At 52.4% G+C, this 27,919-nt stretch overlaps 1 protein-coding gene across 2 annotated transcripts; it reads right to left on the reverse strand.

Moving 5' to 3' along the window:
* SMARCB1 (SWI/SNF related, matrix associated, actin dependent regulator of chromatin, subfamily b, member 1) lies at positions 1 to 27,662 on the reverse strand. 2 transcript variants are annotated; one of them, XM_056120732.1, is made up of 9 exons: positions 27,425 to 27,662; positions 23,010 to 23,121; positions 21,198 to 21,327; positions 17,121 to 17,258; positions 15,586 to 15,713; positions 10,109 to 10,275; positions 6,407 to 6,597; positions 617 to 748; positions 1 to 340 (listed from the first exon to the last, which is right to left on the reverse strand). In XM_056120732.1, the coding sequence occupies exons 1-9, from the start codon at positions 27,515 to 27,517 to the stop codon at positions 301 to 303; spliced, it is 1,131 nt and encodes a 376-aa protein (XP_055976707.1). In that variant the 5' UTR covers positions 27,518 to 27,662; the 3' UTR covers positions 1 to 300. The 2 variants fall into 2 exon arrangements, with proteins under 2 accessions (XP_055976707.1, XP_055976706.1); XM_056120731.1 differs by having other exon boundaries at positions 22,983 to 23,121.
* Positions 27,663 to 27,919: the final 257 nt, after the last annotated feature.

The following is a 27,919-nucleotide window of genomic DNA, read 5'->3' on the forward strand; positions in this document are numbered from 1 at the left end:
TGACCTGTTGCCTTTTATTGAAAAAGTGTTGCAAGCCCCGCCTGGGGCTCCTATACAAAAACCAAGCACAACCCCACACGAGGCCTCTTCCTGACCGGTGGGTGCTGGGAAGTGGGGCTCAGCAGGAGGATTGGTGCCTGGAGGGTGGGAGGGTGGGGGTGGTGGTGGCGAGGGAGGCCCCTTGCCCTCTGCTGCTCAGGACAGCCCGGCCACCCCCTGGCCTCCCTCCTCGCCAGAGATGAACAAGAAGAGGAGGGTCCGTCTTCTGAATGCTCTGTGGACATTGAGCGCACATGGTTGTTACCAGGCTGGGGCAGTGTTGGCCAGACGCCTCATTCGTCTAAAGGAAGGAAAAGGATTGTGGTCCAGGCGGCTCCAGGCTCCAGGCAGCTGCCTCCCCGCAGGCAGGCAGATGTGGCCTTGGGCTCAGAGCCCCGCCCCCACCCTGCCCAACTCTCCAGGAGCCCTTAGGTAGGGTCTGTGTGTGGTCCTGTTTGGACACCTGCCCTGGCAGTGTGATCAGGTCTCATTAGGAACCCACCCAGAAAGCAGGATGCATGTGGGGAGAATTCTGGTCCCTCCCCTGTCCGGAAGACGGTGCCCCTGGGGAAGATACCTGGTGTTCCTGTCCTGGTCCCGAATCTTCTTCTCCATCTCGGCATCCGTCAGGGTCTCCAGCAGAGGGCACCACTGGTCAGCGTCGCCTGTGTTCCGGATGGCGATCTCCACAGTGGGCAGGGGGTTCTCGCTGTGGGGAGCATGGACGGGTGGTTCAAAGAGCAGCAGCTAGGAAGGCCCCCAGAATCACAGTGCTCTGCCACCCCCACTCTGGAGTTCTGGAACTGGGACTCGGCAGGAAGGCCTGGGTGTTTGGCGGCAGCCCCTCAGCAGGACTCATGAGCGGGCTGGCCAGGACGGCTCCTGTCATCAGAGCCTCCAGAGATGCCTCGACCTCCCCTGGCAACAACAGACCCCCCCCAACCCCCCGGCCTCCTGGGCCTCGCTTCAAAGCAGACGCTCAGCAGAACCGGGGATGCCACTGCTCCAGCCGCCTTAGCGTCTCCTTGTCTGGGAGACTGGGAGGGGTGTGTGCTGTGGAGGTGGTTCCCCCGACAAACTGGATCCCAGGCAGCTGCGATCACAGCCTGGGGGCAGGGGGGAGCTGGCAGCCCACTCAAGTCTGGGGCCAGAAGGCACTGAGTAAAACTAGGTAACGTCAAAGAAGAGAACAAGGGGTCCCCCCAAGTCCTTGAAAGCTTTCCTGGGAGGGGCTGTAGCTGCTCTGCTCTTGAATGGTCAACATACTTGCTGCTTAGCCCACTCTGTGGGCTGGAGCGATAGCACAGCGGTAGGGCGTTTGCCTTGCAAGCATCCAACATGGCCGACCCGAGTTCGATTCCTCCGCCCCTCTCAGAGAGCCCAGCAAGCTACCGAGAGTATATCGCCCGCATGGCAAAGACTTGTAAAGCTATCCATGACCTATTCGATAGGCCAAACACAGTAACAACTGTCACAATGGAGATGTTACTGGGCCCGCTCGAGCAAATGGATGAACAGCGGGAGGACAGTGACAGCCCACTCTGCCTCAGCCTGGTTAAAGCTGGGCTACTTACTATGACAAAGAGCTGGACCAGACCCTCAGTCCCCTAACTACTCCAGCCTAGTCCCTTAGCACCGCCCCCCCAATACACACACACACACACACACACACACACACACACACACACACACACACACCAGAAGACACATGGAGAGCCCACAGTCCTCCCACCTCAGACCGTCTTCTCCAACCCCTTCTAGCTGCTGCCACTCTGCAGCCGCCTGGTCTTTCCTGGCTCCCCCAGCTGGGTAGGCGGCCAAGCTCCTGCTGGCGACTCCAGGGCCACCGACTTGGGCAGCGCCTGCCACGGGGGGCCCCCAGCCGACCCCCCCTCGGCAGCTCCTGACAGCTGTTCTCCAGTCAGTGGGGACGGTTTGGCAATCCAGGAACTACCCGGCCACAAATCCAAACATCCTTCCTCACCTCGAGGGAGCCGTGAGGGGCCAAACCCACGCCAAGGGGAGCAAAACATGTTTTCCTCTTAATTTAAACAAGAGCTGCTGAGTGGAGGCCCCTTTGTTCACCTCCTTTTGGCTCCGGGAAGATTCCACTCCAGTGGTTGGTTCTAAATTAGGAACTGCTCGAAACAACATGTGAGAGGGCCTGGAGCTGGCAGGCCTGACTCGGGTTTCTGGGGAACTCTCAGAGACTCCCCACCACTCCCCGAGGGGCTCTGCGGGGTCATTTCCTGATCTCACGGAACTCCAGGCCTTCCTTCCACTCCCCCATGTCGCCCCAAGACCCCACAATGTCAGTGGGGCCCCAGAGTCGATGCTTGGAGATGTTCCTGAGCTCATGCTTGGCGATTCCACTTTGACACCCCCATGTGACAGGCCAGGCCAGCTGAGGAGCATTGCGCAGCCGGCCCGTCCACACAGCGAGACCGAGGGAAAACAAATGACTGGGAGGAGAGGAGACCACAAGACGTCACCCTCCTGTTTACTGGACAATGGTGCCAAGTCCGTGGCACTGGCCCAGATCTGCATTAGGCAATGGTCTCTTAGGTATGACACTAAATGTGTCATAACAGCACGAGCAACATAAGAGGAAAAAACACAGACCACATGACAATCGAACACTTTAGGCAGCTCAGTGGTGGAGCATAGCTGTGCAGGAAGGAAGCCTGGCTCCCAGCCCTGATACCCCCAAAGTAATGACAAGAAATGAGAACTCTACCCTTCAAGGGGCACTGCCAGTCACAACAGTGATGACAACCCACAAAATGAGAGACTCTGCTGGCAAATGTGATAAGGGCCCTGGATCTAGGGTCTATAAAGAATACCGAAGATGCAGAAACGAAATGACAATCCAACTGAGAAACAGACCAAGAACCTGAATGGCCATTTCCCCAAAGGTAGTCAGTTGGTTAAAAAGCACATGGGGGCTGGAGAGATAGCACAGCGGGTAGGGCGTTTGCCTTGCACGCGGCCGACCGGGGTTCGATTCCCAGCATCCCATATGGTTCCCTGAGCACTGCCAGGAGTGACTCCTGAGCGCAGAGCCAGGAGTAACCCCTGTGCATCTCCAGGTGTGACCCCCCCCCCCAAAAAAAGCACATGGGAAGATGTCCAGTCTCAACCGTCTTCAAGGAAATGCAAAACCAGACCACCCCTCTCCCTACCAGGATGGGAGGCACCAGGAGGGGCCAGGAGAGGTTAAGGCTGGGGAGGTGGCTCAAGTGGCCTTGTCTGTTCCAAGGACCTGGGTCCGATCCTGTGCACTGCACAGCCCCCGAACATCACTGGAAGGAGTACCACTCCTTCCCCAGAGAGGCTCAGGTATAGCCGTGCAGCTAAGAGAAAGACTGACAGCTCTCCAAACTGCCGCAGTTACCAGATGACCCCAAAATCTACTCTGAGGTCAACACCCAAGAGAACTGAAAAGTGCTCACACAGAAACTGTGTACTAGTATTCACAGCAACTCCACCCTCTCCTGGAGAGGGGCTCACACTCAGCAATGCTCAGGGCTTATTTCCTAGCACTGTGCTCAGAGGTCACTCTCAGTAGTGCTCAGGGGACGAGATGGGAATCTGGGAATTGAACCCGGGTAGGTCACATGAAAGGCAAGTGCTCTGCCCACTGAACTATCTCCAGTCCCGCCATCTATTTCATTTTTGCAGTGCTGAGGGGTGGAACCCAGGGCCCCACACATGGGAGGCCCATGTTCTACTCCTCAGCCACAGCCCCACGCCAGCAACACGACACAATCAAGTATGTATGTCATTTGGATGTTAGCTGTGGTGTCACCTTCGGTGGAGCACTGAGAGCCAAATGGTGGCAGATACTGAACCCAGAGCCTTTTTTGTTTCAGGGCCATACCCAGCAGTGCTCAGCGGTTACCACTAGCTCTGGGCTCAGGGATCACTCCTGGCGGTGTTTGGAGGACAACAAGAGATGCTGGGGATCAAACTCAGGTCGGCTTTGGTGTGTGCAAGCGCTACTATTGCTCCAGCGCCTGAACCCAGTGCCTTGAACGTGAGAGGGAGGATAAGTTTTTCCACTTAGCCCACGGCCCTGGCCCAGCAGTACAGTTTCTGATAGACCCAAACTGCAAATGCCCAGCAGTAGACGGCAGGCTGGTAAGGCATAAAAATAGGACATTTCTCTGCAGGGCAGAGGATGGGACTCAAGATTGAGCAGTTGGTTTTGTATGTGAAAGGTCTTCTTGGGTTTGAACTTGGCCAAAAAATAAAAATAAAAAGCTCTGAGTCCAGCTGCCACAGGGCATGTACCATGAAAACACTAAGCTAAAATGCTAGTTACTAAAGACCAGTATCTTATCTCAACCAAGTATTCTGAAGGAAACTTTTATACACAGAATACTATTGGCTGTCCAAGCCTGGGAAACTTGAGGCTGGGGGTGAAGATCATATGGTGTGGGAATTCTTTCTTGGAGTGGTAAAAACATTTTCAAACCGGCTGTGACAGTTGTTGTACAACTCTGCAAAAACACCGAAATTCCATGTAGTCAGCCATGAGGCGGGGACTGTACATGTCAACGGGGACTCAGGGAAGAGGTTACAAACAAGCAAATCTTGTCATCAAGTTCCACACCTGCACCTCTGCCTGTGCCTAGTCGCTGGAGCCCCCTTTCTTCTGCATGCCCAGCTTAGGGCCTAGGGCTGGCAACTCTGCAGAGGGGACTCGCCCACCACCATGCTCATCTCTCCTGCTCCTGCCCGGTTCTGCTGGTTCAAGGGTAGCTGTGGGTTGTTTTTGAGAAGCTCGGGGTGCTCCTGCCATCCCTCCTCTTGCTTACTCAAAGGAGACCCTCCTGCCCACTAGCAGCCCGACTTGTGGACAGACTTGTCTCCCCCATGAACCTCCACCCAAACAAGGCATCCAGCTGAGAGCTGGGCTCAGTCAGGGAAACAGACAGGATGGCTTGCAGAAGCCCAGAAAAGCCTCTTGGACGGAGGCAGGGGCCAGGCCTGTGCGAGTCAGAGGGGGCTGGGGCCCCATGCAGCACAGTGGCTCCGGCCCTGGGGACACAGCTGCCCCTGCGCCTTCTCTAGGCAGATACGAACAACTCGCACACAGAGACTGAGAGCGCGGGGGTGGGCTGGCGCTGGAGGTGCCTGGAGCGATGTGAAGCATCAGGGAGCATGTGAGCCTGGGTATCCTGAGCCTGGCACCCTGCAGGGGCTGCAGCTCTAGTCCCTGCATCCTGGGGCATTCAAGAGACCAGTGCAAAGAGCCCAGGGGCACTGGGCAGCAAAATGCCCAGAAACCCTCCTAATGCCCAAAAAAGGTACTCATATATACCAGCCCAGCACCCCTAGAGGGCTGCAACTCTCTTGTCTGGCTGGCCGCTGCAGAAGCGGGTGGGAGAATCGTGCATACACAAATGTGCACCCCACGCGTGCTGGAGTATACGAACTGGCAGCTGGGCTAAGTAGGGCCAAAAATGCAGCCAGCCCTGAGCTACATGGTGCTTCTGACCTCCCCGGATGTTTGAGAAGAGCCTGACAAGCTGGGTCACCATCTGGGGCCCAAGGCTCCTCCCTCGCCGTGGGCCTGGGGAGGAAGCAGAACCACCGAAGAGGATGGAGGTGACGCACATGCCACCTCGGCCTGTCTGCCGGGAACACAGGCGGTCCTCAGCTCCCGGGGGGTCAGCCGTTTCCCAGGGCCAGCACCTCCTGGCCCGTGGACTGAATCATTCCTTCTCTCTTGCTCAGTTTTATAGGAAGTCAGAAAAATCTGGTCTCATGGGATCTCTGGGAGAACCAGCCGAGACACAAACATACTAACGAGCTCGATGAACTGTCCTCTTTTAGCCAGCAGACCTCTCTGCTCTGGCCCCTTTGCGCGCCACTTTCGGCTTCAGTGGCTAAGTAATGACCACCCATGTGGCCAATAAGTCTGGGGTGAGGTGAACCCCTACACCCAGGCTGGAAGAGAGGGAGAGCACCCTGATACTACTCAGTCTACCCTTATCCAGTTTGCGGGGCTGCCACCCAGAAGACAACATCTACCCCTCAAGGAGCAATGCCAATGAACCAGAACGTTCTGTCTATTTCCACCTTTGCAGATTAAGGGTCTGGTTCAGGGTTCAGGGTCTTGCCACTGAAAGACAATGAGACGCGACAATGAGCAGAGGAGCTGAGGAACCAAAGTTGAGTCAAAGGGCTGTAACCTGTGTGAGAACAAAAGTCTGTCAGCTGAGAACCCTTCTGGGTGCCCCGATGGATGGACCCACCAGCAGGGCTGACCAGACGTAGGGCGAAGCTACAGCGCCCCAGCCCCAACGCGCGCAGCAAGCTGTCCCCATCCGCGCAGACCTGCAGCGAGTAGGCGGCCTACCTGAAGGCGTAGGTCTTCTGATGCCAGCTCAGCTGTCCCCGGATGCTGTAGGCAATGGTGGTGACAAACTCCCCGCCGAGCCCCAGCTCGGAGCACAGCTTGAGAGCAAACTTCTCTGGCGAGTTCTCCTTCTCAGACATGTCCCACTCGAACTGGTCCACCAGGGAGATGTTGCCCACATGGATGTTGAGCTGCGTCAGACCAGAGAAGTGAGAGGGGCTGGACTCGTGACCTTCACAGGGAGCTGGACAGCTGGGCAGCCTGATCCGGAGCTGCCCAGGACTCACCACCTGGGAACCTTGCTGGCTCATCCTTCTGCCCAGAGCGACTTCTCTGCACACAGGGTACAGCCCTGAGGGGCTCTGGCTCCAGTTCAGCCCCAACACACTGCCCGTGAAGTGACAGCACGGTGCCCGTCCCACTGCCCTGTCCCCCAAACTGGACCATCTCCATCCTGCCTTTCCTCCCCATGGGCCTGGACCTTCCAAGGTGACGACACTGGTGTCCCTCACCAGCTGCTATCCTGGGGCCCTCTCCTGGTCCTTGACATCAAGACTAGAGTAAGTCACAGATGATCCCCCAGCTTGGCCAGCCTACAGGGCACATGCAGGCAGTCGGAGAGGAGAGCAGAGGCAGCTCCTGCTCATGGGCCCCCACATCCAGAAGAGGCTCAGGCTGGCCCTGTGTGAGCTGCATCCAGGCCAAGACGTTCACAGCTGGACCCCAGGGACCTGGGTCAGCATGTACCTCACCAACTGACTTGTCCCCCATATGGACAAGCCCTGGCTGTTCCAAATGTGGGCTTCCGCACTCACCCAGGAAGAACGTTCCACATCTGTCTGCATTCATCAGACACCATACCATGTTCATGAGATTCTGTCCACTCCTGTCTAGTAGTCTGCCATGTGGGAAGGCCATAGCACCCCTGCCCATTCACATGACCATCTCACGGTGCTCAGCTGAGCTGTTTTTTCTTTTTTTGGGGGGGTGTCACACCCAGCGATGCACAGGAATTACCCCTGGTGGTGCTCAGGGGACCATATGGGATGCTGGGAATTGAACCCGGGTCGGCCGCGTGCAAGGCAAACGTCCTACCAGCTGTGCTACTGCTCCAGCCCCCTGAGCTGTTTTACCTTGACAGAGGCCACAGCCAGTGATGATGGTAGGGAGTCCAGAGCTACTCCCCAGGGTACCCAGGGGCCACTAGAGCCACACGGGGGACATGTGGTGTTGGGGATGAACTCAGAACCTTGTTTTATCACTTGAGCAATTTCAGAGGCCCTTACTGCTGTTTTCCTTTATGTTACCGGGAATCACCCAGGATTCCAACAGAGATTCTTTTTTTTTTTTTTTTGCGTCACACCTGATGATGCACAGGGGTCACTCCTGGCTCTGCACTCAGGAATTACCCCTGGCGGTGCTTAGGGGACCATATGGGATGCTGGGATTCGAACCTGGGTCAGCCACGTGCAAGGCAAACACCCTACCCACTGTGCTATCACTCCAGCCCACCAACAGGGATTCTTGACTCACTTCAGCTTCAGCTCAACTTTCACACAAGAATCATGGTGGGCAGCAGTGGTGCTGTTCTGAGCTGAGTGTGTGTGGAAACTTCTCCTGGCCCCCATCCAGTCCTGTTCATAAAACTCCAAACCTCTGGGCCCACACGACCCATTCTGCAGTCAAGCCTCTCCTGTGTGCTAATGTCCATGCAAGGACAGGAATGAGGGTTTGTAGAACAGAATTGGAAGAGCAAATGTGGGGAGCCCACACAGCACACTGGGACCAAGAGCAGCAGGTGTTACAAAGTCACACCAGTCCCCAATGGATAGCAGGTGCCACTATCCCCAGGGGCGACACAGAGGCATGGGAGGGAATCTTCTTGGACACAGGGTGGTACTGTGTGGACAGGGTTCCCTCCTGTGAATTGTTGATGACAGCTTTCACTTACCAAAAAACAAAAAAACAAATCACAGGTCAGGGAGAACTCAATAGGCTGAGTGCATACTTTCATGCAGCAGGCCTGGTTTTGATCCCTGGCACTGTGTGGTCCCCTGAGCAGCACTGGAAGTGACCCCCAAGTACAGAACTGGGAGTAGCCCCTAAGTATCACTGGGTGTGGCCCTGAAAACAAAAAACAGACCACAAACCCTTCACTCCTACTGCCAGGAGCAATCCCTGAGCATGGAGTTGGGAGTAGCCCCACATCACCACCGGGTGTGGCCCCCAAAGCAACAACAGAATTAATTACAGAGGCAAAAGATACAAGGGGCAAAACCAGACAGAAAGTCTTCATGGACGGGCAGTCGAGGGAGAGATCCTGCAAGCTGACAGGGCAGAGACAGACAGTGCTGAAGAGGAAAGAGGGTATAGCAGGGCTTGGCGGGCCGGCTCCCAGGGGAGGTGGCATTTGAGGAAGAACTGAATGATCTGAGAGAGCAGCCACGTGTTTCCCGGGGGAGGGGGCAGGGAGGGGCCCTAACTCAATGCCAAGGCCCAAGGCGAGGAGGATGGCCAGGGGTCAGGGTCAGGATGAGGGGCCTGAGGTTGTCTTAAGGCCGTCAGCTTGCCAAGTGCTCTGGGTCAAGGAGAGATCTCTGTGGCAGCAGGGGGCTAAGAGGTGACTGGATGCTGCAGGGCTCACAGACCACACAGGGTCAGAATCAAAGTAGCCACAAAGCCTACACAGAAATATCAGTTCTATTTTTTATATATATACTACAGTAAATAATCTGGGGGAAAAATAAAAACTTGGCAGAGGCTGGAGTGTTAGTACAGTGGGTAGGGTACTTGCTTTTTGTGTGGCCAAATCAAGTTTAATCTCCAGCACCATGCAAGGGTTCCCCAGTACAACCAGGAGTGATTCCTTGAGCTCAGAGCTAGGAGTAAGCCCTGAGCACTGCCAGGTGTGGACAAGAAAAACAAAATTAACTAAAGACGCCAATGAATGGAAAGCGTATCTCATGCGCGTGGACTGGAAACATCTAACATTGTTAAGACATCAGGACTATCCAAAGGGATCAACCAATTCAATATAATCCTTATCACAATCCCAACAATATTTTTGGGGAAATGAAAACATTCTAAAATTTGTTTGAAATATAAAGGATCTTAAATAGCCAAAACATTTTCAAAAGAACAAAGTTTGAAGGATCACACTTCCTAATTTCAAAACAGATATATAGTCAATAAGCACACTAAAAAACTTTCACACCATTTATCAATAGGAAAACACAAGTAAGAAAAGCAGCTGACAGGAGGCAGGCCTGGGTCCCAATCCCAGTTCGACCGGCCCTTCTCAATGAGGCCGATAACGCAGCAGGTAAGGTACCATCTTCCTCCAAGTCAGCAGTGGAACACTGACTGGTATAGAAAAATGTGCTCAGCTCAACCATGGGAAAAACACAGCAGTGGCTCCTGTGGGCTTCCCACTCTGCCCATCACTGGTTTCACCTCCTTGCGCCACTCGGGTTCCGCTTAGTGCCCCCTGAACGCATCCAGAATGTGAGACCTCATTTGAAAAGTTGGCCATGACCCGTTCTGGGCTCAGCTGAGCCACTTGCTACCTAAAAGACCCTTTCCAGCTGTCCTGCCCCCTAGCACGGACCTCACAAAGGCTCTGCAGAGGACTCGGTGGAGCCTCCATATCTAATGTGACCCCAGGCTAAGGAAAGCCCCGGTGCCGGGTAAGGAGCGGCTTACCTTGATGATGACACGCTGGTCTGACTGATCCTCCAGGATGCTGTCTGTGGGGTAGGACTCAATCTGCTGTCTGATGGCAGAAGCGATAGCTGGCACAAAGGTCAGTGGGTTCAAGTCCAGGTCATCACAGAGGATTTCTGAGAACATCTCAGGGGTCATCAGCTTTTCTGAAACCAAAGGAGAGGAAGAAGTGCCAAATGACTGTGCATGGCCCAGGTGACCAGCCCCCTTCCTCCTGGACACCTTCCTGGTCAGAGATGAGCGTGGGAAGTCTTCCTGGACACGGGAGCAGGAAGAAGGAAGCCTGGAACAATCACTCCCTCCTGAGTTCTCCTTTCAGGCACTTTTCCCTCTACACTTGGGGGAAGTGGTCAAGGCCCATATAAAATTCTTGGCCGGGTTCACTTCACTGTAACCAATGAGATGCCTGGTGGGGAAAGAAGCCAAGGCACTTTGGCGCTGATGCAGCATCCTTGTATTCTCCTTCCCTCCTTTCACCCTGGAAACCAGGGCCAACCATGCAAAGATGGCCATCGGTGAGCCAAGGAGAGGGGCCTCGAGAATCCAGTCCAGAGGGGTCCAGTTCTGGAGAACTATCCCTCCTCACACCCTGCCCTTAATTGTGTTACATTTTGTGTAGTTTCCTATTCTAATTTCTGGAAAGGAGTACACAAAATTAGTAGTTTATTCATTTCCTCTCTGTCTCTTTGGGGGGAAGTGGGAGGAGGTTACTCCTGCAGTGTTCAGGGCTTATTTCTGGTTCTATGCTCAGGGATGACTCCTAGAGGTATGCAGAAGAAACATTATCAGTGGCAGGGATGGTTAACCGCAAGGCAAACACCTTAGCCTCTGTATACCTTAACCTCTGTGGCTCTGGTGTTCTTTAGACAGCTGATAGAATTCTCCAGAGAAACAATTTGGGTCTGAAGATTTCTATTTCAGGAGCTGTTTAAATATGAATACCATTTCTTAAAAGTAATGACGCAGGGCAATTCACATAGATGATTTTATATTAGTGAAATCATAATACAGTATATTTTGTCATTGGGAAGTTTGTCTTAAGATTTGTCCGACCCAGGTTCAATTCCTCCGCCCCTCTCGGAGAGTCCGGCAAGCTACCAAGAGTATCTCGCTCGCACTGCAGAGCCTGGCAAGCTCCCCATGATGTATTCGATATGCCAAACACAGTAACAAGTCTCACGATGGAGACGTTACTGGGTCCACTTGAGCAACTTGATGAACCACGGGAGGACAGTGCAGTGCAGTTTTATCTGCACAGTCTATAGCAATAGTTCATTTTATTACTGAACTTTTTAATTTTTATTTTTCTCTTGTCAGTCTTGCTAAAGGGTTGTCAACTTTACTGACCCTTTCATTTTTTTTTCTGGTGCCTCACACATGTAAGGCATGAATGCTGCAGTGAGCTATATCCCAACTCCTTGATCTTTCCAAAGACTGTTTCACTATTTTCTCTACTGCTTTCATTTGCAATTTCATTTATTTCTCATCTTTTCATTCCACATATTGTCTCCGCTTGTTCTGGTTTCATTTTTGTTCTTCTTTATTGGTTCCCAAGATAGAAATATTGATTATTCATCTGGAACTTTTCATTTGCAATACTCTGGTGCTATAATTTAACCTGTCAGCACTATGCCATCTGTATTATACACATTTTAGGATAGTACATTTTCAGTTTGGTCCATCTATATTTTACTTTATTTATTTATTTGGCCACACCAAAAAGCAGTGCTGAGGGCTTACTCGTGGCTCTGCACTCAGCAATTACCTCAGTGAGCCTCGGGGGAACCCTACATGTTGCCAGGGACTGAACCCTGGTTGGCCACATAAAAGGCAAGTGCCATTCTTGTTGAACCATTGTTCTGACCATGAGTCCATCTTTATTTTAAAACTTTCCTTCTGATTTACTACTTTAAGCTGTAGGTTACTTGTTTGTAAGTTATTTCATTTGCAAATACTTTCATTTTGGTAAGAAAACACATAATATTTTAAATTTGGTAAGATTTGCTGCATGACCCATGATATGGTTAATATGGTTTACTCTCCACAGGGACTCACAAAAGAATGCGCAGTCTAGGGCCGGAGCAATAGTACAGCAGGTAGGGTGTTGGCCTGGTATGCAGCCAGTTGGGTTCAACTTCCAGTGCCCCATGTGGTCCCCTGAGCCTGCCAGGAGCAATGCCTGACTGCGGAGTCAAGAGTAACTCCTGAGCTGGGTTTGCCACTCACCCCTCCAAAAAATACAAAAAGAAAAACACAACCAAAAAAAGAATGTGCAGTCATCTTGGGCGGAATGTTCTAGAAATGATGAGATGCTCCTGGTCCATGATGATGTTAATTTCCTATACTCTTGTTGACTTTCTGTCTAGTATTTCTATCTGTAGCTGAGAAAGGATGTCAAAGCCTCTACATAATTGTGACTTTGTTCATTTCTTTTTTTAGTTCTATCAGTTTTCAGTTCTACCAGAAATTAAGATTTCCAGGAGAAACCCTGCTCTCTCTTGAGCTGGGGAGGTTCAAAGGGCTAAAGTATATGCATTGCAAGTGGGAGAACTGAAATAGATCCTCACCGCTGCCTGGTCTCCCAAGGTGTGACGTTACCCTCCAACACCACCAGGTGTGGCCCTAACAAACTGTTATGTCTTTTTGGAAGATCAACACCTTATTATTTTTTTTTTCTTTTTGGGTCATACCCGGTGACGCTCAGGGGTTACTCCTGGCTCTGCACTCAGGAATCACTCCTGGCGGTCCTCGGGGGACCATATGGGATGCTGGGAATTGAACCTGGGTTGGCCGTGTGCAAGGCAAATGCCCTACCTGCTGTGCTATTACTCCAGCCCCAACACCTTATTATTATGTGTGATTCTGCATCTTCTTGACCACAGCGAGAACTCTAGAACTGATCCTGTGTGCCTGTTTCTGAAATGCTGAGAGTCCTGACCGAAGGGGAGCCTGCTGCACTGGTAATGTAAACCACGTGCTGACTCCCATCAATCTCCTACTCTCATTTTCCCCTCGATACAGTTCTTCCTCACCATTCTTTTCCTTTATTCTTTTATTCTTTATTCTTTTATATATCTTTTAGATATATCATTATCTAAGTTGCCTTTAATCCCTTTTGGGAAGAGCGGATAAATACAGACACATAAAGGAGAAATTTTCTATGTGTGAAAAGTAACAAGACTGGGGCCAGAGCGGTATGGTCCCATATGGTCCCCCAAGCACCACCAGGAGTAATTCCTGAGTGCAGAGCCAGGAGTAACCTGAGCATCGCTGGGTGTGTCCCAAAAAGCAAAAAAAAAAAAAAAAAAAAAAGACAGGAGCTGGAGAGATAGCACAGCAGGTAGGGAGTTTGCCTTGCACATGGCAAACCCGGGTTTGACCCCTGGCATCCCATATGGCCCCCCAGGCACCACCAGGAGTGATTTCTGAGTGCAGAGCCAGGAATATCCCTGAGCATCACTGGGCGTGGCCCCTCAAATAAAACAAAACCAAAACAAAACCCAACTAATAAAAGATAATATAAGTACTCACTCAATCTGAACCAATGCTCTCTGCTGGGCCAGGTTGCATGAGTACTCTAAGAAAACTAACTGGGGTGGGTCAGAGAATAGTACAGCAGATAGGGCATATCTGCCTTGCACCAGGCCAATCTGAGTTCAATCCCCAGCCCCCCATACAGCTTTCCAATCTCTAGGGATCCTCTAGGAGTCATTCCTGAGCCCAGAGTCAGGAGTAAATCTTAAGTAACTCTGGGTACCATCCCCCACCCCCAAACCCAAAACAAACAAAAAGCAACTGGGGCTGGAAAAATAGTATAGCAGGTAGGGTACTTGACTTGCAGGTGGCTAACCCAGCTTCAATTCCTGTGGCTAATGCAGGTTCAATTCCCGGCATCCCACACAGCGTCCCACACGGTCTCCGCACCCCACCAGGATTGATCCCTGAGTGCAGAGCAAGGATAAGTCTTGTGCACAGCTGGGTGTGGCCCAAAAAACAAACAAAAAACCACAACTATAAGAGGGCTGGTGAGAATGGTCGACTGAGTTCAATCCCTGGAATTCCAGATGGTCCCAAGCCCTGCCAGGAGTAAGCCTGAGTACTGTCAGTAAGGGAGGAAGGGAGGGAAATAGTAAAAACAAGCTCCTTGACCTCAAAGAGTCGAAATAAAAAGTGATGACCAAATACATAACGGGACAGTGGTCAGCTAAAACAAGCGGGGAGCAATACAGTGGATAGTTTGCAACACTGTTGGCAACAGGCTATATAACAATGAGCCTCCCAGCTCCATACTGGGCCATGTGTACTCTGTGTGTGTGTGTGTGTGTGTGTGTGTGTGTGTGTGTGTGTGCGCGCGCGCACGCACGCGCCTCACTTGGCAGTACTAAGGGACCAGTTCAGTAGAGCTGGGAGATCATATGAAGTGCCGGGGATTGAACTCAGGTCAGTCACATGCAAGGCAAGAGCATTACCAGCTGTCCTATCTCTCTGACCCCCCACCGCCTAACATTTTCCTAACAGCTCCTACAGCTTCCCTTACCCACGACTCCATTTAACAATGTCATCCATTTTCCTTTCTTCAGCTAACCAACAGGTCCTAAACATAAGCAATCCGGCTCTCAGGCCTGGTTCTCAGAGTTGAGTGGAAGTCCTTGAACTTAGGCTTCTGGCAAAGCAGCCTAATTTCTCTAGGAAGACCAAAGAAACCAGCAAGATACTTAAGAACCAAATTATACACATGCAATAATTACAATGGTGTTATTTAACATGTGAAAGTAATTGAAAGGGAAAACGCAAAACTAAAAATATTCTTAGGGTGGTGAGACTCTGGTGATTCTAAACTGTTATTTGTTTTTGTTGTTTTTTTTTTTTTTCCGCTTTTTGGGTCGCACCTGGCAATGCACAGGGGTTACCCCTGGCTCTGCACTCAGGAGTTACTCCTGGCGGTGCTCAGGGGACCATATAGGATGCTGGGAATCGTACCTGGGTCGGCCGCATGCAAGGCAAACGCCCTACCCGCTGTGCTATCTCTCTAGCCCCCAAAGCTGTTATTTGTTTTTAAATGTCGCAGAAAGAGAACTCGAGAGGGCAGAGGGCCTGCTTTGCATGCAGAGGCTGGGTGCAATCAGCTACTGATCCCTGAGAAGAATTGATGGAGGTGGACAGGGGTATAGGGTGGATGCACAAAGGGCAGGAGGCTGAGCGGACTGAGCACCCAGTCAGGTGGCTGGGCAGATCACACATCACACCGAGCTTCCCATACTCGAGAAAAAAGAGCCTGCGGCGCAGCACACAGCAAACAGCGGCAAAAGCAGAACTGGACTGAGAGTTCACATCCTCAAAATCTAGGCCATGATGCTCTGCATGCTGTTTTCAGGTTCCAGCTTCTGACTGATGACAAAGGGACTGCTCACACGGTGGCTACGCCTGGGCCAGACAGACACCAGAGGCTGACATACCATTCATATTCCAGGTAAAGGCATCCCGAAGCTTCTGCCCATCGATCTCCATATCCAGGCGGATGGGGACCAACACCTCGGGCTGGGATGCGTTCTCATGGATCACAGCTGGGTCATGGTCATCAAAGCTGGAAATAGAGTGGCAACAAAGTCAGCGAAGGGGCACTGTGGGTCCCTATGCGCAAGGAGTCTCTTGTACCACGGGTGACAGGCAGCACACCTGGCTGGAAGGGAAAAGTCCATATCCTACTAGAGACCTGCCAATGAATGGCAAAGTCAGCAGAATCCTAGCCAGCGGGGGTCTCCAGGGCACAGAACGGAGCTGCCACAGACAGAGATGCAGGGAGAGCAAACAGAACATGCTGAGACTGGCTCTGTGGTATGAAGAGACGGAAACCTGTCATGACTGTAGCCTGAACACAGGCACAGACAGACTAGCTGGGTCCTGGGATGGTCAAACTTGCAGGCAGGATCTAACAGAGAGAGCTAGGCATGAGACTGAGGGCCAAAGGCCAGACTGGAAAAACGGTCCCCAGAATACATCTATACCCTAACCCTTGACAACCCGTGACAATTAGCTTCTATAGCAAAACAAACAAAAAAACCTCTACAAATATGATTAAATCAAGAAATTTTCAGACACAAGACAGCAGCTACGTCACTGGCCTTGCATACAGTCACCCAGGGTTCAACCTCCAGCACCACGTGAGCTCCTGAGCACCGCCACGAGTGATCCCTGAGCAAAGCCAGGAGTATGCTCTAAGCACTGCCAGGTGTGACCCCAAAACAAAACAAAAACAATCATAGAGATCATCCCAGGGGCCTTAAATTGCAGCATGTGTTCTTACAAGAAAGATAAACAGTGGGAAATTGCACATACAAAGAAGAAGGCCACTGCTGACCACAAAGGCAGACTGGAATGATACAACCCCAAGCTGAAGAACACCCACAGCAAACATAAGCAGGAAGTTTCAGAAGCAGGATCCCCTCAGAAGTCATAGAAAGAGCATGGCCTGGTTAAGACTTTGTGGCCCAAGGAAAAACTGACTTCTAGAAATATTAAAAGAATAAGCATTGGGGCCAGAGCAATAGTACAGTGGGTAAAGCGTTTGCCTTGCACACGGCCGACTTGGGGTTGATCCCCAGCACTCCAGACAGTCCCTGAGCCTGCCAGGAGTTTTCTCTGAGCGCAGAGCTGGGTGTGGCCCAAAAGCTAAAAAGAAAAGCACAGAAAAAGAATACAAAAGCCACCCAGTTTGTGGTGACATGGGCCAGCAGCCACAAGAGAGTAACATTACAGAAGTGACACAGAAGGCATTTAAAGCTGGCAGGGAAAAAGTCTAAAGCAGAGCACCCCCGGGAAACCCCTGGGAAGTGCTGGAGAAATGACATCGCGGCGAGGCGAGCACAGGCAAAGCAGAGCAGACACCGGGCAGGGTGGGCACAGCTCCCGGGAGGCAAGAGTGGAAGCACTTTCCTGGGGAAGAAGGCACTGACGCTGTGGGGAGGTAGGGGGACTGAGGGCACGCACTCACCACAGAGGGAAGGTCCTCTTCTTGTCCCGGCCCATGCGGTTCCTGTTGATAGTTGTGGAACACGGCACAGCGTCCAGATGGTGGGAGCTGTTGGGCAGGGTGGGCACCCACTGGCTGTTCCTCTTAGCTTTCTGTTCCCTGGGAGACACGGGAAACACTGCATCAGTTTAGCAGCCCAGTACAGCCACAGGGCGTCACGTTCACTGGGCACCCACTGGGCCCCTGCAGGGCTCCACGCTCTCGTGGGGACTCTGTGCACCCCAACCCCTGCAGGATTCCTAGCACCTGCCAAGAGGCGCTGAGGTCAGGAAAAGAGGACCAAGAGTCTCAGTCACAAGGTCAAAGAAAGTTCTAGGCCTGGTTCCAGAGATGCCACATCCCTTTGAAACTGACTTGAGTTTCCCTGCAGGGGCACTGCAGGAAGAATCCTGGTGGCAGCAGGGAAGGGGCACGGGCAGGTCTAGCGCTTGGGGCGGAAAAGATGCGAACAAAGGGTTCTGACCCAGGGTGGCCTATTCCATGAGCAAGTGACAGGGGGCCCAGCGACTCCTCATTGACGTGAAGGGAGATATGGTCGGACTGGTGATACAGACTTGGAGGCCACACCTTGGCAGTGGTGCCAGGGACCAAACTAAGGGCCTCACACAGGATCTCCCTGTGTGATCACCTCCGCCCTCAGACTTATTTTAGATGAATGGGCCCATCCGGGGCGTGGCTCTGGTTTCCTGGCTTCTAGGACAGTAGAATTAAGACGATCCATTGTTAAATGCTTTCTAGGAAATGATGCTCAAAGCCATTTAAGTAACCAGGTCCTATAAAGGGCTCATTCTCTGAATCACAGATGGATTTTGCTACAAGAAAAACACCAAAAGCTTTGTTATGCAGGCATTCAGCGGGTATCTAAGACACAAGACTGCCCCAATTCCCACTATCGTCTCTGACAGTAGCCTCCCCTGTGAGCAACATGAGGGTAGGGCCAGGGCATGACACACCCTCATATTCCCAACACGCACAAGTCTTCTTCAACCATCTGCTACAGTTCAGACGGTGGTGTTGCTGCAGTTGACTTTTGGCCAATGAAAACCTGCTGAAGGGGTGAGGGGCAGGGGTCAGTACCCTTCTTGCTACAGCTGCTGAAGGCAGGACTTTTATGGCCAACTTTACCTTAAGTGACACCTGAGGAAAGAGGGGATGTGGGACTAACCTGGGTTGAAGCTACGGGGCCCAGGTTTCCAAGGTAACTTACCTGGCAGCTTCTAGTCCTGACCAAAAACTCACACAGAGCCAACTATGAAGCAGTGAATTCCTAGCCCCTCCTCAAGCAAGTGATTCTTGTCTCAGGGGCGTGCCCAGGAAGATGAATTCCTCACAAATTCCAGGACCGGGGCTGGAGCAATAGCACAGCGGGTAGGGCGTTTGCCTTGCACGCGGCCGACCCGGGTTCGATTCCCAGTATCCCATATGGTCCCTTGAGCACCAGCAGGGGTAATTCCTGAGTGCAGAGCCAGGAGTAACCCCTGTGCATCGCCAAGTGTGACCCAAACCCCCCACCCCCAAAAAAAATTCCAGGACCATGCCGGTGTGGCTGGGCCTATATTTGGAAACCACAGGTCTAGACTGCCCATTTTCACACTCAGCTTTTCCAAATGTGGACACTGAGGCTCCTTTAGGCCCCAGAGTCTGACCTCCTCTCCACAGGCGGTCTCAGTTCCAGGCCTCGGCCACTCTGCCAAGCCCTTCTGTGTAGTAGCTGTCACAAATGTTGCCTGAGAGTGAGCGTAAAGACAGGGTCAGAGAACATGGGAAGCTGAGTCAAGTGACCTTCCTCCACTGCCACCAGGCCTGCCCATGAGCCTCAAGCCTCAGCGGGACAATGGGTGACAGGGAACAGAGGCACTGGCCCTCCTGTGAGGCTGACTGGATTGTGGAAGGCACTTCCTGTGTGAGGAGCACTTCTCCCCTCACAGGTCTCCCCCCACCCCGTCCCCCCGCCCCCCCATACGCAACTGTTCCCTCAGCTGTTCTTCACATGACACGATCATCAAGAAAGTGTTTACCACCCCATAAAGATTACTGCTGACATGTGCAGACTTGAAAGTCCCATCCATGTGTACACAATTTGCTTCCGCCACTTCCCCAGGAAAGTCTAGCCATCCCTGGGGGGAAAGAATCTGCAGAGCACACATCCAACTGGCCAGGCTGGATGCCCACTTTTTTTTGGGGGGGGGGGGGGGGGGAGGTTAGTATAAAAACAATCCAAGAGCACAGATGAGAGAAAATCTGGATGAAATGATTCTCCATAACCACATCACTCTGAAAATTAACCCTCTACCCTGAGTTTTTGTGCACATACTTGCCACGTTTCTTTGAGAGCTGAGAGTGTAATATAGGGATTCTTCACACGTCACTCGGGAACTGTATCTAGGGCCATGCAAGAGGGATACAGAAGAGACACGGGAGAGAATTCTTCCGTACCACAGATGCCTCAGAGGAGGCCGAGTCCCTCAGGTAGCTGCTGCTTCTCTCACTCGGCCTGTCCCAAAAGGACTGGAAAGTTCTGATGACTGTATTTCCCATGATTATTCACAATGCTACAACAGACATCTCTGTACAAAGAAAAGCTCTTGTTGTTGTTTTTTTAGGACAAACTCCCTAAGGCGAAATTAACGGGCTAGAGAACAAAAAGACATTTGATGTCATGTTTCACAGAAGGCCAGGCTGTGATCTGCCACCACAGCCCCGCGACTACACCATCTCTGTCATGCACTTTCAACGCTCTATGCTGCCAGATGCTTCTTTTTTCACTTTGAATTTTAAAAATTACATCAAGGGCAAAGAGTGTTCCCTATCTTTTTTTGGTTTCCTGTTGTTGTTCTGGGGCCACACCCAGTGATGATCAGGAGTCACTCCTGGCTCTGCACTCAGGAATCACTCCTGAGTAGTGCTCTGAAAAGCACATGGGATGCCAGTATTGAACCTGGGTTGGCTATGTGCAAGGCAAATGCCCTACCTGCTGTATTATCATTCCAGCCATTTATTTGCTCTATTTCTGGTATAAGTCACCCTTTTCCCAATCTACCTACTGGGGTAACCAAATGATTCTGATAAATCTGAATGAGCAGACTCTTTGTATAACACAGCCACTTTCTACTTAGTTCCCAGTTAGTTTCAATAAATACTGTGTAGGAGTGAGCTGGAGCAAAGCACAGGGAGTAAGGCATCTGCCTTGCACATGGCCGACATGGCCAACCCAGGTTCGAGTCCTCCGCCCCTTTCGGAGAGCCCAGCACGCTACCAAGAGTAACTTGCTCTCACGGCAAAGCCTGGCAAGGTACCCGTGACATACTGGATATGCCAAAAACAGTAACGAGTCTCACAATTTGTTGTGAGATATTACTGGTGCCCGCTCAAGCAAATCGATGAACAACGGGAGGACAGTGCTACAGTGCTACTGTGTAGGAGTGATAGTACAGTAGGTAGAGCGTTTGCCTTGCACATGGCCAACTCGGGTTCAATTCCTGGCACCCCTGAGCATTGCTGGGTGTGGCCCCAAAAGCAAAAAAAAACAAAAACAAAACGAAACACAAACTAGGCTGAAGCCATAGCACAGCGGTTAGGCCGTTTGCCTTGCACGCGGCCAACCTGGGTACGATTCCCAGCATCTCATATGGTCCCCTGAGCACTGCCAGGAGTAATTCCTGAGCGCAGCGCCAAGAGTAACCCCTGAGAATCGCTGGGTGTGAGCCAAAAAGGGAAAAAAAAACCCACAAACAAATACTGTGTAAAGGCTCTAAGCCTATGCAATTACATCTTGATTTCTTTTGAGTTTATCAGGGCCACTAATTTTCCTAACAGATTAGTCCCACATGCAAAGCATTCCTATCAACTCTCCAGAATCCAGGTCTCTGTTTATACTTCTAAGAAATTCCAAAGATAGAGAAGAAACTCAGAAACCTGGATAAGGCTATTTGTAAGCACAGTGGGTAAAAGTATTTCAGCTCAACTTCAGCACAGTTCACAGCAGAGCATGAGAAAGACACAGTGTCGTGGGGGCCCACCCTGGCCCCCTGGGATTACCTGAGGTAGGTGGGGGGCTCCGTGCTGATGGACACGGCCTTATACTTCTCATCATTGCCATCCAGAATCTCTTCCACTTCTGAGGCTTTCAGCAAGGTCACACTGGTAGCCAGGGTGGTGTAACCGTGATCTGCAACAGAGATGCCGCTCCCATCATCATTCTGGTGGGTCCCGAGGCAGCAATAGCCAGTCAATGCGGCACATCAAGGTCCTCGCATGCAGGAGGTGGGAAAAGCAGGTGTCGACCTTACTACTGCTGAATGCTGGCCTCTTCCAAAAGGGCAGTCTGGATTGAGTCCTTGATTTCGAGGTCCTACTAAGTAAACACTCCCTTAGGACTGGAACTAATTTGTCAGGAGCGCCCTGGCTCCGGGCAGAGGAAGTACACACGGCAGGGACAACTGTAGCACAGTGCGGCCCATGGGGCCAGTGAGGGCACAAGGAAAGCTCCAGAGTAATACCACCAGTGGGAAGAGGTCTGACACCATTGCAATCACGACACGAAGCAGAGTGGAGAGATGGAATGAGAGATGGAAAAGATTTTTCTTTTAAAGCAAGAGCCCAGAGAGTTGCAAACAGCTGCTACATGTAGAACACCAATTTCTGGGCCTGCGCCAGGCAACACACACTTTCTGGGAAGCAGGACAGATCGTAGGCCCCGTGACCCACAGCTCTTCTGGGGAACCTCGGCCAAAAGCTGTGACCTGTCTGGAGGCTCAGCCCAGCTTCTCCTGGAAAAACAGTCAGTTAGGAGAAGAGTCTCCGAAGCACGAGGCTGAAGAGTCAGCAGCTTGCAGAGGGGAAAGCAAAGCTGAGAGCTCACGCGTTAGTGACTGATGCTCTACCGAGGGGTGGAGATAAAGGGCAAAAAAAAAAAAAAAGACTTTTTGAAGCGAGGGACTGGAAATGTTACAGCAGCAGATTTAAAAGGGGGGAAAAAGCTCTGGCTCCTGCATTAAAAGAACCTCTACAACACCCACAATGGACAAGACCACAGCAACACCTACAGGTACAATCAAACGAACAGACTTCACACAGGCACCCACGCACAAGCATGTACGCGCATATGAATTCACGCACGCGCGCACATTCGTACACGCACGCACACAGGACTTTGGGCGAATCTTCACCTCGGCCCAGGGCAGCTCTCTACAAGGTGCCACTGCCAAGTGGGAAGCTGTGTCCCCACCAGCCAAAGTCATGGCACCTCCAGACCCCAATTGATGATAAGACTGTCCCCAATGTGAGGTGGGTCGGGCCCCTGGGTGTGTGAAAAGCAGCCTGTCACCCTGCACAGAGCTGCCACACGGTGGGCGCTCCGTGAGCATGCCCACGCACGCCTCGGCATGAGGAAGGGCGCATGCACACGCGCTCAAGCGCACCATGGCCAGAATGGAGGACGAGGGGATGGAAGCCAAGCGGTGAAAGCCCAGGGCAAGTGGGCGCGGGGGCCACCACCTGCCGCTCGGGCCGCATGGAGGGTGACGATGGCAATACACCCACAGCAGATGGCAGAGCATCACAGCATTCCAAAAACGTTTTGAGACCAACTTGTCTTCACCGCATCTGCTGCCGTCCCAGCTCACGCCCCTCTCCCGCTGATCCAGGACCACCACTGGCTACCTGAGCCCTCGGACAGGCGGGTGGCGCCTCTGGTCCTGGGATGCTCCCTGGCGCACTAAGGTCATGGGCAGCAGTGAAGACACTCTGGAGTAAAAACGTTTTATCCTCATGACATAAGCGAGTGGTTTTGAAACAGGTTTACAAACCCTCGTGAAGACGCACCCTTAGTGTTAGGTTTTGTTTTTTTACCATGTGACGATGCAACTATTTTCTTCCTCTCTTCCACAGTGGCTAGCCGCCTCCAGAGTGAGGGGTACCTCTTGTACAGAGAACCTCGGAACATACGAAGGTAGTTCCCCACCTATGAGTAAAGCAAGAAGGCTCATTATGAGGGTCAGGTCTCCACACGGAAGTGGGGGATCCTGGTATAGAGGTTCCACTGGATCGAGTGTCAGACAAACAGACCTCCATAAAATCACATTCTGCTGACAGCGAGGGTTCAACAGCAGTGCACATCTGGCCCCCATCTGCCCTTCTATGCGGGGGGAATAACATCTGCATCCTGACAATAGAACTGAGGTCCCAAAAGGCCTGACCAATGCATGAGAGGAGGGCCCCTGAGTTCAACAAGAAGCCCCCAGAGTGCACTGAGAAGCTGGCAGTGATTTGGATTTGGGAATAGGGATCTCTGGCACTTTCTAGAAATATAAAGCCTCTTTGACTCTCTTTTATCTTAAGAACAGGACTTTGATACTTTTACGAGGCAATAAACACCAAAAAAGCCTTTAATTTCAACCAGATGCTGGGTAATTTCCCCCATGGCCCCTGTTGCTTTGTTTAGTAACAAAACCCCAACCAGGAATACCAAAGGAATTTTCCGAAGAGTTTAAAAAGCACTTATCAGCAATCACCAGATTGCTACATAAATCATTACAACCCCCGAACAATAGTTTCAGTTGACTTGTGCCAAATACTCAAATATGACTTCCTTAATGAAATGAAACTGTGTGCTAATGTTTTTATAAAGACGTCCCTACTACCTCCCTGACCTTCCCAAAATGATCACTGTACCACATTCAAGGGGAAGGTCGCCCAGGGGTCCGGCTCCACTCGTACTTGGGAATCATCTCCTCTCTAGGGGCCTCCTTACTCATGTCAAGTGCTCCGCGACTAACTTTCACCCCACCTTCACACCTATCACTCCCATCTACCTTTGTAGCATGGTATATGTGGTCAATAAAAATGCTTCTGCAAAGACACAAGATTTCCACAAGGAAAACCAGTGTTGCAGTACAGCAGAAGAGCACACACAGCGAGTGGCCTGTGTGTCACGCACAAAGCACAAAGGCCTTTCAGCTCTTTGGCTTCTGTGACGTTCCTTCCCACCCAAGGGGAGAGGTACCACTGGGTTTTTGAAAGCAAGTGACAAGAATGCACCTCCTCCACGCCCTTTCTCCCCCCGCCACACACACACACACACACACACACACTCTCACATACGCACTCCCTCACACACACACACTGTAGTTCAGCAGGGCTCCAGAACTCCCAGACCATTCTCTAAGTCTTAGAATTTAGAAGACCTGGGCTCCCATTCCTGGGTTTTCCCTAAACCATCTTTACCCTCTCTGTACCTGGGTTCCGCAGTGTAAAATGAAGGTATAGACTGGCGAGCATATAGGAAGCCCCGGCTGTTCTCTGGCTTGGTAACTTATGGCTGCCAGCCTAAGGCAGAATAGTGTCCCACATGTACTGCCCATATGGATATGCCCATCTCCCTGCTGACCCCTCCACCTCTGTGTCTTAAAGGTGCTGGGTACATTGCAATGCCGCTTCTCTGGTCACTATGCCCAGAGGATCCTCTAAAGATTGGGTCTCAAACAAACAACTGTTTCTGCTCACTGGGACTCAAAGAGAAGACTGGAGTCAGTGTTACAGAAACTAAAACCTGTGCTGAAGATGAACTTCATCAAAGCCTCTCATGAGACATGTGAGCTGTGACTGGGATGTAGAGCGGTCCTAGAACCAGGTCTCTTGACAGTCTGGTCACCTTGCCACATGCTTCCTCTTAATGCGCTCCAGCTAAGAAATAAATTGCTGTCCACTCAGAATCAAGGCCACTGCTCTTCCTGACTATGGGTCAGATGAGGGTTTCTTTAAGCCTCCCCCAAGTTGCATACTGAAACTCCTCAGTTGCCTCTCATAGCCCACATTTAGACAGGTGCCTGCCAAGCCAAGAGGATCATTCTGCACTAAGGCAAATGAACAGCACTGGCTCCATTTCTCCTGCACTTGTGTGTTAACATTAAAACACTGGGACCTGAGCAAAAGAGAGCAGGTAGGGCACTTGCCTTGCATGTGGCCAATCTGGGTTCTATCCCTGGCACCCCACATGGTCCTCCAAGTCCTGCCAGGAGTGATCCCTGAGCACAGAGCCAGGAGTAAATCCTGAGCACAGAAAGGAGTCACCCAAAAACAAAAAGAATGCATCCTGCCCTTCTTTAGAAAAGCTAGTAGGGCTAGAGAAAAAGCATAGGAGTAACAGTGCTTGTCTTGCATGCGGCTAACCCTAACACATGCTCCCCCTCCCCAAGCACTACCTGATCTGGCACAAACCTCCTCCTTAAAAAAACAAACAGGGGGGGCTGGAGCGATAGCACAGCGGTAGGGCGTTTGCCTTGCACGCAGCCAACATGGCCGACCCGAGTTCGATTCCTCCGCCCCTCTCGGAGAGCCCGGCAAGCTACCGAGAGTATCTCGTCCGCACGGAAGAGCCTGGCAAGCTCCCCGTGATGTATTCCATATGCCAAACACAGTACCAAGACCCAAAACATAAACAAAACAGAAATTCTATATCGCCTAAAAAAAAAAAAAAACAGGGGCTGGAGCGATATTCCAGCGGGGAGGGCGTTTGCCTTGCACGCGCCAACCCGGGTTCGATTCCCAGCATCCCTTATGGTCTCCTGAGCACCGCCAGGGGTAATTCCTGAGTGCAGAGCCAGGAGTAACCCCTGAGCATCGCTGGGTGTGACCCAAAAAAGAAGAAAAAAAAAACTGAGCAAACAAAAAAACTGGTTGTGATAGGGCCATAGGAATAGTACAGCACTAGAATGCTTGCCTTGAGGGTAGCCGACCCAGCTTTGACCCTCATCATCCCATATGGTCCCCCAAGCAATGCTAGGGGTGATCCCTGAGTGCAAAGCCAGTAGTATGATCTGAGCATTTCCGCCCTGAGTATTTCCAGGTGTGACCCAAAAGCAAAACAAACCAAAAAATTTTTAAAAATCTGGTGAAAATGGCTATACTTAAGTCCTGACAGTACTGACATTGGTCTGATCATCAAACACAAGTAAAAGTCGAGCCAGAATTATAAGGGGTCTAGAAAGCCTCGGTGGCCTTCATGAAGCTGTTATTGTGAAAAAAAAAAAAGAGAAGCAAAAAATGGGGGGGAGGGAAATGGTATGAAATTTGGGCATAAGACATTGAACACTGCTTCAAGAAAAGGCAACCTCTGACATTTTTTTGTTGTTGTTTTTAGAGAGACCACGCCTGGAGGTGCTGGGATGAGGATGCCACCGGGCCAGGTTGAACTCAGGGCCCCCACCTCCCAGGCCCCACTCCCTGGCATTTGGTTATTAGCTCTCCAGGATCCACATACTCACCTCTTGGTCTCAGGGAGCCTCGACTGCTTAGTAAGTGCATATCGCATCGGATTTGTACTGGGGAGGGGAGGGGAACAGAGGAAAAAAAGGAAAAGGCAGGGGAGGCGGGGAGGAAGGAAGAGCTAGCAGTGCTAGAAATCAGTTTGGAACCCAGAGCTTTAGGACAGCACGTAGGGCGTTTGCCTTGCACGTGACCGACCCGGTGCGATCCGCATCCCACATGGTCCCCAAGCACGAGTAATGCCTGAGTGCAGAGCCAAAAGTATAGCCTTGAGCATTGCGGAGTGTGACCCAAAAAGTGGGAAAAGAGAAAAAAGATCAGTTTTGTCTGACAGTATTTATATTGAATGTCTGTGAGTACGGGTCTAAGTGTTAGTGAAAGCAGGAGCTGGTGACTGTCTTCAGACAAAAAGAAACAAACAAACAAAAAAGCCATCATCTGAGGCCCCCTGAAAGAGCAATCTGTTTCGCACAGGCTCCCAGGGAAGAACCAGAGCCCGGCAGGGTTTTCCTACACCGAAGTCGTGCCGCTGCCACCTCTAGTCCGGGTCCTTCCCCTGCGGTGACCCAGGGTCGGGCCGAAGCGTTCGGTGCTCGGCGCGCCTGGGCCGGTCTCGTCCAGGGTCCGAGAGGCCGCCGAAAGCCCCAGGCCAGCATCCTCCTCGGCCCCCACTTCCCGTCGGTCCCGTCCCCCGTGTCCTGGGTCGGGGTCCCAGAAGCGGCCGCGCGGGGAGGCGGCGCAGGGGGCCTCCCCGACCCACCCTGTCCCTCGGCGGAAGGGGCCGGGGCCGGGGGCCGGGGGCGCGCCGCGGGGGAGGCGGCGGCGGCGGAGGCGCGGGGCGGAGCCGCCGCCCCGCCCCTCCCGCCCCGCCCCGCCGCGCCGCGCCCGCCCGCCCGCGCGCCCGCCCGCCCGGGATGAATGGGGACGCGCGCGCCCGGGCCGCAGCCGCGCCGCCCGCGGGGCCGGGGCCGGGCCGGGGGCGAGGGCGCGCCGCGGGCTACCTCGGAGCCGATCATGTAGAACTCGCCGTCGTCCTCCAGCTGGAACTTGACGGGCTTCTGCCCGAAGGTCTTGCTCAACGCCATCATCATCATCGTGGCGGCGGGGGCGGGCGGCCGGGGCCGGCGTCGAGAGATCGGGAGCACGGAGGCGGGGCCGGGCGGCACCGAGGCCGACAAACGAAAGGCGGGCCGGGCCGGGCCGGGTCTCGCGCTGCCGTCGGATCGGATCCGCCGCCGCCGCCGCCGCCGCCGACTAGGCCGCCGTCGCTGCGCATGCGCGGGCGTTGACGCTAACGCGCGCGCCGCCGCCGCCGCCTAAACAAAGAACTGAGCGCGCCGCCGCGAGCCCCTTAAAGGAGCCACGACCACAGGGCTCTTGCCGGACGCCTCGCGAGCGGAGCCAGGAAAACTTCCCAGGGACAGAAATAGCAACCGAAGGCCTGATCCAGCCGCTGGCTTGCCCCAGTCCCACAGCCAAGGCTAGGAACTCAGCCC

The sequence above is a fragment of the Sorex fumeus genome, unplaced genomic scaffold (assembly GCF_029834395.1).
Source record: "Sorex fumeus unplaced genomic scaffold, SorFum_2.1 ptg000043l, whole genome shotgun sequence".
NCBI lineage: Eukaryota > Metazoa > Chordata > Mammalia > Eulipotyphla > Soricidae > Sorex > Sorex fumeus.